Genomic DNA, 14,563 nt, shown 5'->3' on the forward strand with positions numbered 1-14,563 from the left:
TTAGTGGGATCTCCCCACAGGAAACCCGGCCTTGCTCACTTTCCCATCCTCCCCCTCACTTTTCTGACTGCCGGGTACACAGAGCCTATCCTTGGCAGCTGGCCGGGGGCTTCCCTTCTCATGGCTTCTGCTCTTGTTCCTTGGCTTTTCACGTGTTCACAGTGAGTCTATCTCCCAGGCCAGCTGGAAGTGCCTTAGGGTTCAAGACAGGTACAACAGGTACTTAAATATTTGTTGATTCAGATGTTCACACTGACAACATGTCATTTCCAACCTCCTGAAACACCACTTAGGCCCTCTGACAACTGAGAAGGATACTCCAGAAATGTATTGGCCATAAACAGCTCCAAAGACACCAAGGATGGCCCTAAAAAAAAAATTGGGGTTTCAGGTTTGAAAAGAGGGTTCTGAGAGAGAATGCAGGGGATAATTGTCTTGTTCTGTACGGATGTGGCAATTCAATCTGTGGTGTCACATATGACCATGGTCCCCTGAACAGTGCCAGGAGTGATCCCTGAGCCTAAAGCTGTGAGGGATCCCTGAGAACTATTGAATGAAGATGCCCCCTAAAAATACAATGGAAGATACTTAGGACTCTTCTACTGAGAGCCCTTGAAACAGAATCAGACCATGATCTTGAACTTTGAGGCTCCAAAATAATAGGAAATACATTTATTTTAATAAAAATTATTTTAAAGCAGGGGTCTCAAACTCAATTTACCTGCGGGCTGCAGGGGCAAAGTCGGGGTGATCCTTGAACATTGGGGGGTGTGACCCAAACAACTAAAACAAGACAAAACAAAAAAAGATTCCTCTAGGGCAGGGCCACAAAATGTTGTACGGAGGGCCATTTGCGGCCCGTGGGCTGTGAGTTTGAGACCCCTGTTTTAAAGGAATCAATTTTGGGGTGAACAAAAATTCAGCAAAGACAATTTTTAACCTTTTCAAGGAATAATTTTTTTTTTTTTTTGCTTTTTTGGGTCACACCTGGTGACGCTCAGGGGGTACTCTAGGCTATGCACTCAGAAATCACTCCTAGGTTAGTGCATGCAAGGCAAATGTCCTACCACTTGCACCACCGCTCTGGCCCCTTCAAGGAATAATTTTTAATTCTAATGAAGACTTTATTTTAGTTCCTACACATGCTCCATTGTAAAATAAGTCAGTGGCTTCTTGTCTCACAGTTGTAAAATAAATCCCACATGTTGTGAAATCATCGTATTTCTACTCCTAGACAGAGGGGTCTGATACGGGTAGGATAGCCATGAAGAAAAGCCAGTCAGGAAACAATCATGAAGTCAGTTTGCTTCTCGCCTCGTAGTATCTCTCTGAGTGCCAAAGCCAGACTGCTCCCCCCCTTTAAACCAAACCAATACCAATTCACCAGAAGGGGGAAGGTCAAGTACTGGGGGCCAGAGGGCTACACTGAGGAGGTGTCCAGGCATCCACGTGGCACCAGAAGTGGACTCAGGGCCATGGCATTGTAGGTGTATCCTCAACCACTTGAGCTACCTTCCTGTCATCTGGAACCTGTTTTTTTTTTTTTTAAATTAATCGCTTTATTTAAACACCGTGGTTACAAAGTTGTTCACGATTGGGTTTGTTTACAACGCACACCAATCTTCACTAGTGCACATTTTCCACTCACCCATATTCCCAGTTTCCCTCCCATTCTCCCCCCTGCCTGCCTCTGAGGCAGACATTTTATTTCTCTTTCTCTCTGCCCTTTCTCCCTTATTGACTCTATTATTAATGAAGGGGTATCATGCATATAACCTTATCTCCTTTCAGCACTCAGTTCTTATCCAGAGTGATCAGTTCTCTCATTGTCAGAGATTTCTCTTCTGAATACAACTCTTCATTGTCAGAGAGGTGTCTTCTCAAAACTTACTACATTGCTCCACTATTTGTGGCAAGCGTCCTACTGTGGCTTGGTTTTTCTGGCCCTCACTCTATTGTTTCAGGATATTACCGTCCTTTTTCTGTTTGTTTCTTATATCCCACAAATGAGTGAGATGACTCTATGTCTATTCTACTTTCTGACTCCATTTTTACAAGTGCCTACCTTTGTGATGATCCGTGCTAGGTATTTGGAATCCCTGAAGTTTCTAGCATCCAGACAAGGCGGACGTGGTCCCCAAATTGGCCTGGAGGAAATCTACCTGAGTAGAGGTTGTGCTCTGAAGAGATCGGAGGGAAAGAGAGTTGTGAGAGGCTGTGAGCATGTGTGTGTGTCAGCAACTCTGCACTTGTATAACTTCTTTCTGCTTATGTAAAATGGAATAATGATCGAAGAACTGAAGTTCCAATGAGACACTCATATGGCTTAGCACAGGGGTTAGGAGCTCAATTGGTATGTGAACCAATTTGGCTTGAAATTTTATTTTTGTGTTTGGGCCATACCTGGAGGTGCCCAGGGCTTACTCCCGTGCCCAGGGATCATTCCTGGCGGGCTCAGGAGACCATATGTAGTGGTGGTAGTGTCATGTGTAAGGCAAACACACTAGCTGCTGTGTGTTTGAATCTTTGAACTAGCTGCACAAGTGAAGAATTCAGGACCTCAAACCTCGGAAAACCCGCTGGTATTCCCTAACTGATTTTTAGTGACAAAAGCTCTTGGGATCAAATTTCTATGATCTGCATTTAAACATTGCACCCCTTGAAGAATAAAGTAGGTGAACATTCTGCAAGATGAACTTAATGTATAATGAACTTAATAATGAGCTTAAAAGTAATTCCGTGTTACATGTTTTTTTGTCTACTAAGGCAATTCTATTTCCTCTATCAAGAGTACAGAAGGAAAAGAAAAAACCCAAAAGAACACCCACATCCAAAGACACAGTTTATCAAATAAACAGGCTGGAGGAGACTTGCTACTACTCCAAGAGCATTTAAATTCTTGATGAGCTTTAATAAATGCAATTTGGGGGAATTTGTTCCAAGCCAATATTTACCCCTGTCCACCACTCCCTAATATTCCTTGCCAGTCAGGACACTTCAATGGACAATATATAGGAGCAAACGAATTTCTTGGTAAACTAGTGTGATGTAAAAACTCTGCCCTGTCCACTTTAGCCAGGGACCCTTCAAAAATTTTTACCAAGGGCTGGCACTGAAAAGTCGACACGCATTTAGGGAGACCCGACAGAGTCGGGAAATTTGCCCCCATCAGCAAGATTTGCAATTCGGGAACGGGGGAGAGCCTCACTCCTTCCCAACCGAAAGCCTCCATGGAGTAACGGGCCCGTCACGCGCGCCACGCCACTCAGACAGGTCCTTGCAAGTAAAGGGGGTGCGTGGCACCCAATCCGCGTCCCGCAATCCCTGAGCACGCCTTAGGAGAGCTGCCAAAGGCAAGCCAGGCCCACGCCATCCCAGCCCACACCATTCCTCATTCAAGCTTTTGCATCTCGGGTTAGCAGCACCACAAGCCCGGGTATCCCGCCGGTGGCCACGCCCACGCCCGAGCTCAGCCACGCCCCTCCCCGACTCAGCCACGCCCCTATCTCCAGGGTCGTCCGCGGCACCGCGCGCCCGGGGAGTGGGTGGGTGGGTGGGTCTCTCCGGCCACGCCCACTCCCCGACATAACCACGCCCTTTCTCAACCCCGCCCTTCGCACGCCGAGCTCACGCTCGCGCTGCGTGCAGTAGGCCCCGCCCCTTTTGCCCTTCAGGGGGCGGGGAGACCCTCGGAAGAGGCGTGGCCTCGGGGGAAAAAAATCCCAGCTCCCGCGCACGCGCTCTCCCAGTCTGTCCGGAGAGCGGGCAGCCGGCTACGTGTCGGGCGGGCCACGTGACGCGGCAGCAACAGGACGTTCCCGCTTCCATTAAAGAACTATTTCTTCGGGAGGGCGGGGGCACAGCGCTGAAAAGAAATTCATCTTTGATTTGAGAAAAAATATGAAAGGACCCCGAAAGCTTTAGAGTTGAGTCAGTCAGGAGTAGTTTAGAGTCAGTCACGTCAGGAGCCGCAGGTTTCTTTCTCCCCGTCAGAGCGAGCGAGCGGGCGGGAGGGAGGGGGGAGGAGCAGGAGCAGGAGCAGGAGCAGGCGAGAGGGAGGAGCTGGAGGGCTAGAGCGTCCGTCGGCGGAGCGGGCTGAGCCCCTAACGGCCGCCGCCCCGCCCGTCCCTCGTCCTCCGCGCCCCGCCCCTTTCTCACCCCCGGACGGGGCCAGGAGGGGAGGGGGGGAGAAAGGGGGCGGGGCGTGAGAGAAAAGGGGGCGGGGCGTGAGCGTGGCTGCGGCCACGCCGGAGGCGCCAGAGCGGGCCGAGGCGGCCCCGTAACGGCCGTGCGGAGGCGCCGCCTCCCGGTCCCCCTCCCTCTCCCTCCTTCCCTCCCTCCCTTCCTCCCTCCCCCGCGCCCCGCCCCTCCCCCCGCCGCCGGCTGGGCTGCGCCGCCGCCTGAACTGATGCGAACTCGGCCGCCAAGTGAGTGAGGAGGCGGCGGCGGCGGCGGCGGCGGAAGGGGAGGCAGAAGGGGAGGAGCGCGGCGCTCGCGGCGAGCCCAGAGCGGCGGCGGCGGCGGCGGCGGCCGCACACACGGCTCGGCTCGGAGGGGAGAAGCAGCTGCGCGGAGTCGGGGCGTCGAGGGGTCGAGGCTCGTCGCCTGCGCTGCGCTGCGCTGCGCTGCGCTGCGGCCCGGTCGGCTGGGCGCGGGCCTCGGGAGTCGGACGCGGAGCGAGGGAGCCAGCCAGCCTGCGAGAGCCCGCGGGGGCGGGGAGGAGAGCCGAGCCGAGCCGAGCCGAGCCGCGCGCCGCCCGCCCGCCGCCCGCCGCCCGCCTGCGCGCGCGGGAGGGCCGGGCCCGGGAGCCGGCGCCGGAGCCGCCGCCGCCGCCGCAGCAGCAGCAGCAGCAGCGTGGGGCTCGCCTGAGCGGGCGGGCGGGCGGGCCGGGGCTCCCCGCCTGCCTCGGGGGCTTCGGGCGAGCGGGCGATCGCGGCGGCGGCGACCATGGTGGGGGAAATGGAAACGAAGGAGAAGCCCAAGCCCAGCCCGGATTACCTGATGCAGCTCATGAACGACAAGAAGCTCATGAGCAGCCTGCCCAACTTCTGCGGCATCTTCAACCACCTCGAGCGGCTCCTGGACGAAGGTGGGTGGCGCGGGGCGGCGCAGCCCGGCGCTCCGATCGCTCCGATCGCTCCCCGGGCCCGCGCGGGGACCCCCCGCGCCCCGAGACCCCGAGACCCCGGCCCCGCGCGCTTCTGCCAGCCTGAAGGACACGAACAACACGATCGGCGGGGCGTCTAAGGGGAACCTGGGGACCCGAGCCCCCCCCCCCTGTTTATTTTGATCTCCCTGGGAGAGTTTCGGGGCGCACTTTCGGGGTCCAGGCATTCCGGGGAGCCCCCCTCCCAGGCGCCCCAGAGCCGCGCCCGCCCGCCCGCCTCCGACTACTTGCCGAGACAACTTGGGCGTGGAGGCCGAGCAGGCCGGGCGGAGTCGGGCTTTCTTTTTCTTTCTTTTTCTTTTTTTGGGGGGGGGGTTGGTGCGGGGTGCGGCCTGCTTTGGCTTCTCGGCCCGCCCTGGCCTGGCTGCTGCGTCTGGAGGTGTCTTTCCCAACGCGTGTCCCCCCCCCCCAGCACCCCCAAGTTCCCCGCACACACGCCCCGCCGGACTTTGTTGGAGCAAGTTCCCGCACCCGGCCCCGGGAGCACGCACGCACACACACACACACACACAGACACACACACACACACACACACACGCGCGCGCGCAGGCATGCTTGCAACAACGCGCGCAACCCCCGGCACACGGTGGGTGGAGGGGTGCGGGGCTCCCCCCTCACTTCCCCGGGAGATCCCGCTGTCACCCAAGAACAAAAGGACAAGGACACCCCACCCCGATGGGCAGCCGCCGCGCCCCGTTTAACTTTAACTTTTCCGGGCGTCCAAGCCCCCCGCTTCCACCCCGCCCCAGCCACTTCCCCAGCGCTTTTGTCCTGCTTGGCGCTCTCGCCCGCCCCCCGAAAGCTGTCTCTTTAAGCGGCGCTGCCCCCTGTTTGTGTTGGCACCGCTCGCCGTGTGGAGGCTGAAAACTTTCTGGAATGTCCAAGGGGAAAGAAAAAAAAAAAAAGAGCAGAGAGGGAAAAAAAAGAAAGAAAGGAAATCGCAGCAGCAGCAGCGACGCGGCCCCAGCGATGCCCACGGCGGGCGCTAAGGGGCGCCAGGCGTCGCAGGAAAGTGCCGGGCCCGGGCGTGCGGGGCTCACGCCACTGACCTACATTCTTCCCCTCTTCCAGGGGGGTTTGCTCGCCCCGACACCCTGAGCTTCCCCCCTGGCCCAGGCTCAGGTCCCTGGGCCCAAGACGATGGCCGCATTGGCTTTTCCATTTTTCTATCTCTTCCCCAAAAGAATATCTTTCTTTTTTTTTTCTAGCGTGCATATTTGCAGCAAGTTTTACTAGGATCAGGAAAAATTGTCGGGTGGAAACTCAGCTCCCCCCGTTTTCTTAGCAGACACTTTGCTTGATTCACTTGGTCCCCACACAGTGGCCCTTGCTGGATGCATGTTCGTTCCTTAGGGGTTAAGTTGTCACAAAAGCGAGGTTGCTTTTTGACTTCGAAGGCTGCTGCGTTCCTTCGCACGGGCCCCAGGCCCTGATCCAAATCCGTTTGCTTTGCAAGCCGCCACTCTTCTTTCTCTGGCGATGGAAGCCAAAGAAAAAGCCCATTTTCGGCGACCCAAGTGCAGAAGTTTCTCCTCGCCTGGGGCTTGCTTCCTTTATCTGTCTTATTTTATTTTTCTTTTCAAATGTTGCTGTAATATCGCAGCATGATAATTCGAGCGGGTTGTTCTGACCTTCCCTCCCACGCTTTGCACACACAGTCTTCCGAATCTAGGATTTTTTCAGTAGTGTCATGAACGCCTCGAACAAAGGTTGGTTTGTTTGTGTGTCTCTCTCTCCCCCCTGGACAACTAACTGACCGGTTCACTTTTTTGGGTGTTGGCGCTGTTCTCCGCTAGTCGAGTCGAGAATGATACGGAGTCAACTCCCCGTGCTGGAGAATAGGGTCCATGGAACCATTTCTTCTTGCACCTTGCTTGGGGTTTCTTTCACCCGTCTGCATCGACTAGCATTCAAAGATCCCTTTCTTTGCGGATCTAGGATGTTTCAAACCGACAGCTGAATGACCAGGAAGTTCCATTTTTTTTTTTTTTTAAATATCAGACCAGGACAAACATTCAGGAAAGGGGACTCATTTCTTCGTGCGGTATGAGCTGCTTCCTGTCATTGTTCATCTTACTATACACTTCATTTGACACCAGAAAAATACTGGTTTCCGAAGTGCGTCCCATTGTCTGGCGCTGAAGGATTTACTCCCAAAATCTAGCGAGTTGGACAGGACCGACCCTTCAGTGGCTTGTCATGATCTTCTAAGACACGTTAATGATGATTTCTATTTCTGCTTCGGAGCAGCATGCGCCTTTATCCATACAATTGAAAAATTGTTTAAATAAAACTTTAATCAGTCTCATCAAGGTCGGGTATTGTAGTTACAGTACACATATTTTCTGTTAATGAAAAATTTTCACTGATTATTCAGCAGTTGTATTTTCAGATACATGCCCGAAAAAACTCAAAAATTGTCCGTACGTTTGAGAATTTTCTATCTAGTGAGGGACTTGGGATTTATGTATGTTAGATTTAGTCTTCATTGACTAAAACACTCGGATGCTTTTAGATGAAACAGTTAAAGTTTTGATGAGATAACTTTTAGCCTACACTATGACTATAGGTACTGTGGACATTTCTCCCCCCCCCCCCCCAGGGTAGATAGAATGAGGGATACTGTCAGGTTGTCCCTCCTCCACCTCCCCCAAGTATCTTTGACCAGATTTCTTCTTGTGCAATTGTGCTCTGCTGGGGTGGTCATCTATAGAACCGAGCTTCAGTTGTTAACTCCAGACTTAAAACCTTCTATTGAAGAGGGGGAGATGAAGTCAAATCCATGTCTTCCCTTTGTATAGAGTAGACAGTGAAATCTGGGATTGGCCAGGGAGGGGTGAGTAGTCTCTACAAGTTTGCCCCCGCCCCCATCCCTTCTCTGTCATGAAAATAAAACTTAAGAAACTATGGCTTGAATGCAATTTCAGTTTTCATGAAATATTTCAGTTTAGCATTGAGAATGTATATAAAAAAAAAAAAAGACATCAAATCAAGTTGACTTAGAAAAACCTTCAGGTAAGAGAAGTCAGAGTTGTAAGGGTCCTGAAATCAGATTTGAGTTTTCAGTTCTTAGGCAGAAGAGAGTTTGGAGGTGCCAGAGAGAAATTGAAGAATTAGATCATCGGGTCATTGAGAAAGGATAGCCTTCATCTTTTTATTGTATCTGAAAAATGAGTTCACCAGAAGTGAGCAAAGCATCTTAGGTTAATTGCTTTGTTACTGATATGGCAGACTTATTTTCAGTTTTGGTTATGGATTTGATTTTTGATTTCCGTTTAATTTCTCCCTCTGTTCTTCCTTATAAATGTGGGCCCCAGATAGTTGAAATTAAAAGTTGTCTATCTGGGAACGGAGAGAACACAGCGGTAGGGCATTTGCCTTGCATTTGCCGGCCCACCTGGAGGGACCGGGTTCGATGCTCTGCATCCAGGAGTGACCCCTGAGTGCTGCTGGGTGTGGCCCAGAAACCAGTCAGTCAATCAGTGAATCAATCAAACAATAAAGTCTTAAAAAATGTTTAAAGAAAAGTCTTTCTGCTGGATAATTTTGTGTTTATTTCCATTTATATCATTTATTCCATTTCCAATAATATCATGCTTTTAGATTTTCTTACAGTTCAGGTTTTTGTATATTTTTCTTTTTTTCTTCTTCAAATCTTGGTTTTTTGGCCCACACCAGGATGTGCTCAAGGGTTAACTTCTGACTCTGCTCAGGGATCACTGCTGGTGGTGCTTGAACCTGAGTCAGATCATTCTTGTGCAAGACAAACTCACTCCCTACCTATTGTACCATCTCTCAGGCCTTTATATGTCTTTGTTTGTTTGTTTGTTCGTTTGATTTTGGGCCACACCCGGTGTGACACTCAGGGGTTACTCCTGGCTAAGCGCTCAGAAATCGTTCCTGGCTTGGGGGGGGGGGACCATATGGGACCGTCCTGGGCCAGCTACGTGCAAAGCAAATGCCTGCAGCTGCGCTATTGCTCTGGCCTCCCCCCCCCCCCAGCTTTATATGTTTTTCTGAAGCGACTTTGTTTGATTACCAAAGCATTGGCTTAAAAATTAATGACTTCAGACATATGTGAGTAATCTTGCATCATTTCTAACAATTTCGGTCCCCTCATTCTCCACCGACATTGTTAACCATATAGTATCAATATCTTGAACAACTTAAAAGCAGTCTGATATTTAAGGATCCATGGTTTTGTTCTGTACTTTGGTGCTTTGAACTAATAGTTATAAGGAGGATGATGCCAATATATAATCTGTGATTATCTCCCTTTATTCTCTTCATTCCGGAAGTCTCACCCACTATCTATATCAAGTAATAGGGAAAACAATTTATTTCATTGGTTATTTTTTTTAACGTTCATTTTGTTCATTTGCAGTTGAACTCTGCTGTAGTCAGACACCAGACCCCCCGTAGGGCATGCGTACATCCATAATATGAGTCAGAAGTGAGATCTTCTTTCCCTAACTTTATCCAGTTTGTCTGCTTTGTAGTAAAAGTTGTACGCCCTAGGATTTAACATAATTGCGTTAGTGGAAGCTGCTGCTTGTAATTGACTTTTCCAGTGTGCGATAGGAGATCTTAAATGGCTTCAAGAACAGCAAGTGAAAACAAGTCACGTTTAACTTATTTTAGTGCTCTCATATGTACTTGTTAACCTTTCTGTGACTGTCCATTCACTACTCTCTGTCTTGGAGATGAAATGCTTCAGTTTTCCATAAGAATCGCCGTTTTGGTTTACTTTTGGAGGCAAGTAGATTCCAGTGATAATAGATTCATTCATTCCAGTGGACACAAAACTTAACACCCATCTTCCTCATCTTTTGCCTTAACTTGGTCTCGGCTGGAATGGATGCAGATGCTTCTCTTTTGAGGCCAATATTCAGATACTTAAGGGCTTTGTTTGTTTTTGGTATTAAAAGCTTTACATCAACATGATTATAGGAGGAGAGTAGTTTATGATCCCCCTTGGAATGACATTTTAATTCACTAGAGAAATTCATGTCATTAATACAAATCGATTTTGGTTTATGATGGTGTAATTACAAGTGAAACGTGTCTTTCTCTGTTGGAATTCGGAAGCTCTATGCCATTGCTGGGTCTTTTTTTTTTTTCTCACCACAAAAAATAGTGTTCATTGAGAAACTTTCTGCAAGTACTATGCCAGTGGGGTAACAATAGTTAATGATATCTAGATTCATTTTCGGGTTTAGGGGGTTGGGATGGTGGTTAATGCTTGACATGGGTAGGCCATGTCAAGAATTTGTAATCTGGGGGCCGGAGATATAGCATGGAGGTAGTAAGGCGTTTGCCTTTCATGCAGAAGGACGGTGGTTCAAATCTCTGGCATCCCATATGGTCCCCTGTGCCTGCCAGGGGAGATTTCTGAGCCTAGAGCCAGGAGTAACCCCTGAGCGCTGCCGGGTGTGACCCAAAAACCAAAAGGAAAAAAAAAAAAAGAATTTGTAATCTGAATGGGTAGCAGTTTTTATTTACAGGGTTAACAGTATTTCATGATTTTCTCTGATCCCTCTTTTTCTTACATCAATGGACTTTAAAGTGAATTTTAAGTACATTAGTTTATTTTTCCCTTTATAAGAACATTGAAGGAGTGCTTAACCTTTTAAAACTTGGTGTATCTGATCTGGATTTATATATAATTCAGGGGTTAAGTGCTTGTCCTGCATAGCCAACCAGGGTTCACTCCTCAGCAACGTACAGCCCTGGAGCCTTTCTAGGAGCGCTCCTTGAGTACAGAGCCAAGAGTACAACCTGTGCACTGCTGGGTGTTGTTCAAACAAAGTAGAAAACCCAGTTACTAATGGATCAGTTTGGGGATCCAAAATGTTTATTTTATGTTGGAGTAAGATACCTGCAGTTACATTTTCATTTACTAGAAAGTAAAGATAGCTTTAAACTTTTTATGATAGTTTGTTTTCCTGTAACTTTTTTTCTTGTTTTTTGCCACACCCAATGGCACTCCAGTTACTTCTGGTTCTGTGCTCAGAAATCAGTCCTGGCAGACTTTGGGGAATCGTTATGTATGGGCTGCCAGGAATTAAATTTGGGTCTGACCCAGGTCGGATGCGTGCAAGGCAAATGCCCTACTGCTTTGTTATTGCTCCAGCCCTGTTACTGTGACTCTTAAGAAATTTGACTATAAATATAACCCATGTTCATTAGTTTATATTTAATATTGTAGTATTATCAGCTTCTTCTGTGTCTGCCCTCTTAGAATTTGTCCCTTGCAAATGTTCACTCCATCCACTGCTGGTTCATGAATATCCTCAGATAGTTGTTGCTTTAAGAAATAGGTTGGAGGGCCCGGAGAGATAGCACAGCGGCGTTTGCCTTGCAAGCAGCCGATCCAGGACCAAAGGTGGTTGGTTCGAATCCCGGTGTCCCATATGGTCCCCCGTGCCTGCCAGGAGCTATTTCTGAGCAGACAGCCAGGAGTAACCCCCCTGAGCACCGCCAGGTGTGACCCAAAAACCAAAAACCAAAAAAAAAAAAAAAAAAAAAAAGAAATAGGTTGGAGGGGCTGGAGATATAGCACAGCAGAGTTTGCCTTGCAAGCAGCAAATCCAGGACCCAAAGGTGGTTGGTTCGAGTCCCAGCGTCCCATATGGTGTCCCCCATGCCCGCCAGGAGCTATTTCTGAGCATATAGCCAGGAGTAACCTCTGAGCACCTCCGGGTGTGGCCCAAAAACCAAAATTTTGAGGTGGTAGGAGGAAGGTGGAAACAAAAAGATATAGGTTAATATTTTGCATCCTTTTCTCTATGGGAAATAGCCAATTAATTGATAGTAAATAGTTTTGGACAATTAAGAAGAGTAATTTTTTTCTTGAAAATTATGTTTTATAAATCCAGATAGTTGGAGTCATCCTCAAGAAGCTTAATCTTAATGTCAGTACTTTTGGTATGAGAATTAGAAGGATAAAATAGATTTACATAAGCAATTCTTACATAGGATTGATCATTACATAAAACAGAGGAGAACTCCCAGAGTCCTTCTTAACTCTTGAAACTTTGGCACTTACAGCATTATTTAGGCAGATCTTTTCCCTAGTCCATGACCTATAACAGTCAACCTTCAGGAGATACTTAATAATACTCCTGTACAAAGTACTGTCAGTAGAAAAATTCTTTGTTCCTAACAGCTTCTTTGATGTGTTCAAGATAAAGAAGGCTATTTGGATGGCTGGCTTTTGGAAGAAATCTGACATGGCAGTTGTGGTAGTTACTGTAACTGTAAAACATGGTGAATTCTCTTGGAGGTAATTTGAATGGGTGTGATTGGAAAAGTGATACATAACATTTTTTGTCAACTCTAACTTAACCCTGTCTTTTAAATCTGCCTTTTATGTGGTATCCCAAATGTTTCACAAAAAACTTGTCTGCATTTTGAACAAATATCTAAGAAATGACTCTAATAATAGGGTTTTATTTTATCATTTCCTTCCTTTTCTTGAAGCAGATACTCTGATTTTGAAATCTGCCAATCTCATGTCTAATATAATAAGAACACACTCTTCATAATGTTGCTTCATATATTGATCCTAACACATTTTTTATCATATCTAAATTTTGCAGCTATGGAATGAATCAGTTTCCCTCCCCTCCCTCCCCTCCCTCCCCCTCCCTCCCCTCCCTCCCCTCCCTCCCCCTCCCTCCCCTCCTTCCCCTCCCTCCCCTCCCTCCCCTCCCTCCCCTCCCTCCCCTCCCTCCCCTCTCCCCTCCCCTCCCTCCCCTCCCCCTCCCCTCCCCTCCCTCCCTCCCTCCCTCCCTCCCTCCCTCCCTCCCTCCCTCCCTCCCTCCCTCCCTCCCTCCTTCCTTCCTTCCTTCCTTCCTTCCTTCCTTCCTTCCTTCCTTCCTTCCTTCCTTCCTTCCTTCCTTCCTCCCTCCCTCCCTCCCTCCCTCCCTCCCTCCCTCCCTCCCTCCCTCCCTTCCTTTTTTTTGGGCCACACCTGGCTATGCTCAGGGGTTACTCCTGGCTGTCTGCTCAGAAATAGCTCCTGGCAGGCACAGGGGACCATGTGGGATGCCGGGATTCGAACCAACCACCTTAGGTCCTGGATTGGCTGCTTGCAAGGCAAACGCCGCAGTGCTATCTCTCCACCCCTTCTTTATTTATTTTTATTTACTTTTTTTTTACTGGCATTTTTCTTTTTAGGTGTGATTATCAGGGTTATTGAAGTAATGTTAGTAGAAGCACTAATCCATAGCTTCCAGGGACCTGAGCGTGGAAGCTGCCTTCTTTCTTGGGTATCTGTTCCTGAGATGCAGGTCTAAGAGGGGGGTGGTGGTGGTGGTGAGAACACAAGGCGCCAGCTCTGGACCCTGTCCTCAGCTCTGTCTTCAAGCAGGTTGTGAACATGAAGGTGGAAAAGTTGTTTGGGGATTTTGCTAGTTTTGTGTTTGGATAGAAACAGGTTAACGTCTTTATTTAAAAATTTTTTTTTAAATCCTATGTTGAGAGGCTAAAAGAAAGAAATTAAAAGGCCTTTTAGAGGATTTCATTGATTCACTTCAACTTCTTAGTAGCCAAATGATAGAGTCTTAACCTTTTAAAGTAATAGCATAGCAAGTAAATCTAGGGTGTATTTAATATGGCTGTAGCTGCCGTTATAGGCATGATTACTGTTTTTAATAACTACTCAGGAGAAAGCTTAACATTTGCAACTGGAAGATTTAAGGCTTTGCTTTCACATCGCCAGGTAGTTGAAGTCAGGAGCGTGCACTGTCTTCACTTGAAGGTTAGTTAGCACAAGGCAGTGGTAGGTAGTCCAGGGACTTGGCAGGGAGGCCTCCCCTGAGAGACCATAAGAGGCAGAGGATGAGTAGGACAAAAATGGAGAAATGGCCACTGCCCTGGGTAGGAAGCCACTCCATCCAGTTCCTGGGGCCTGCTTCTGGAGCAGTTACATTCAGGAGTTAAGTAGAAACCACAGGACTTTGCTTGCTGTGCGACAGCAATTGTATCCTTCTGACAGGATTGTTATTACTTGGCAGGTGGACAAATTTCTTAAGGTATAAAAATTTTAAACCAGGACTAAGTGTAAATTACTCTGAAACGATCTTAACCTGACTCTCTTTGCTCTGCCATCATCGTTGCTGTGATGCTTCTTCCATTGTTACCAGAGCTCTTCAGATTTGCGTGTATATGCAAGAGTCAGAGCGTAGGGTGAACATGAATTTGTAAGTCTTTTATATGAGGCCATGCTGTCAAGTTCTTTGCCTAACAGGCCTCTCATCTCATCATGACTGTAGTTAATGAATTTGGTGATTTTGGATAAGAGCTAAATTCTGTGAAGGCCTGAGAATTGCAAGAAGTTGACCTAGGCTTCATCGGTCAATCTCCAATGGTGCCAAGCCTATCAGGAGTGAT

General features: G+C 48.5%; 1 protein-coding gene across 6 annotated transcripts in view; it reads left to right on the forward strand.

The window, feature by feature from the left end:
* The first annotated feature begins 4,938 nt into the window (after positions 1-4,938).
* QKI (QKI, KH domain containing RNA binding) overlaps positions 4,939-14,563 on the forward strand; it is a 151,741-nt gene continuing 142,116 nt past the window's right edge. For all 6 annotated transcript variants that reach the window (XR_007491294.1, XM_049765521.1, XM_049765522.1 and 3 more), the window contains exon 1: positions 4,939-5,089. Coding sequence is in view for 5 of the 6 variants with exons in the window: in XM_049765521.1 (XP_049621478.1) it covers positions 4,948-5,089 (142 nt within the window). In the remaining variant the exon portion in view is untranslated. The remainder of the gene's footprint in view (positions 5,090-14,563) is intronic.

The sequence above is a fragment of the Suncus etruscus genome, chromosome 18 (genome assembly GCF_024139225.1).
Source record: "Suncus etruscus isolate mSunEtr1 chromosome 18, mSunEtr1.pri.cur, whole genome shotgun sequence".
In the NCBI taxonomy this organism is placed as follows: domain Eukaryota; kingdom Metazoa; phylum Chordata; class Mammalia; order Eulipotyphla; family Soricidae; genus Suncus; species Suncus etruscus.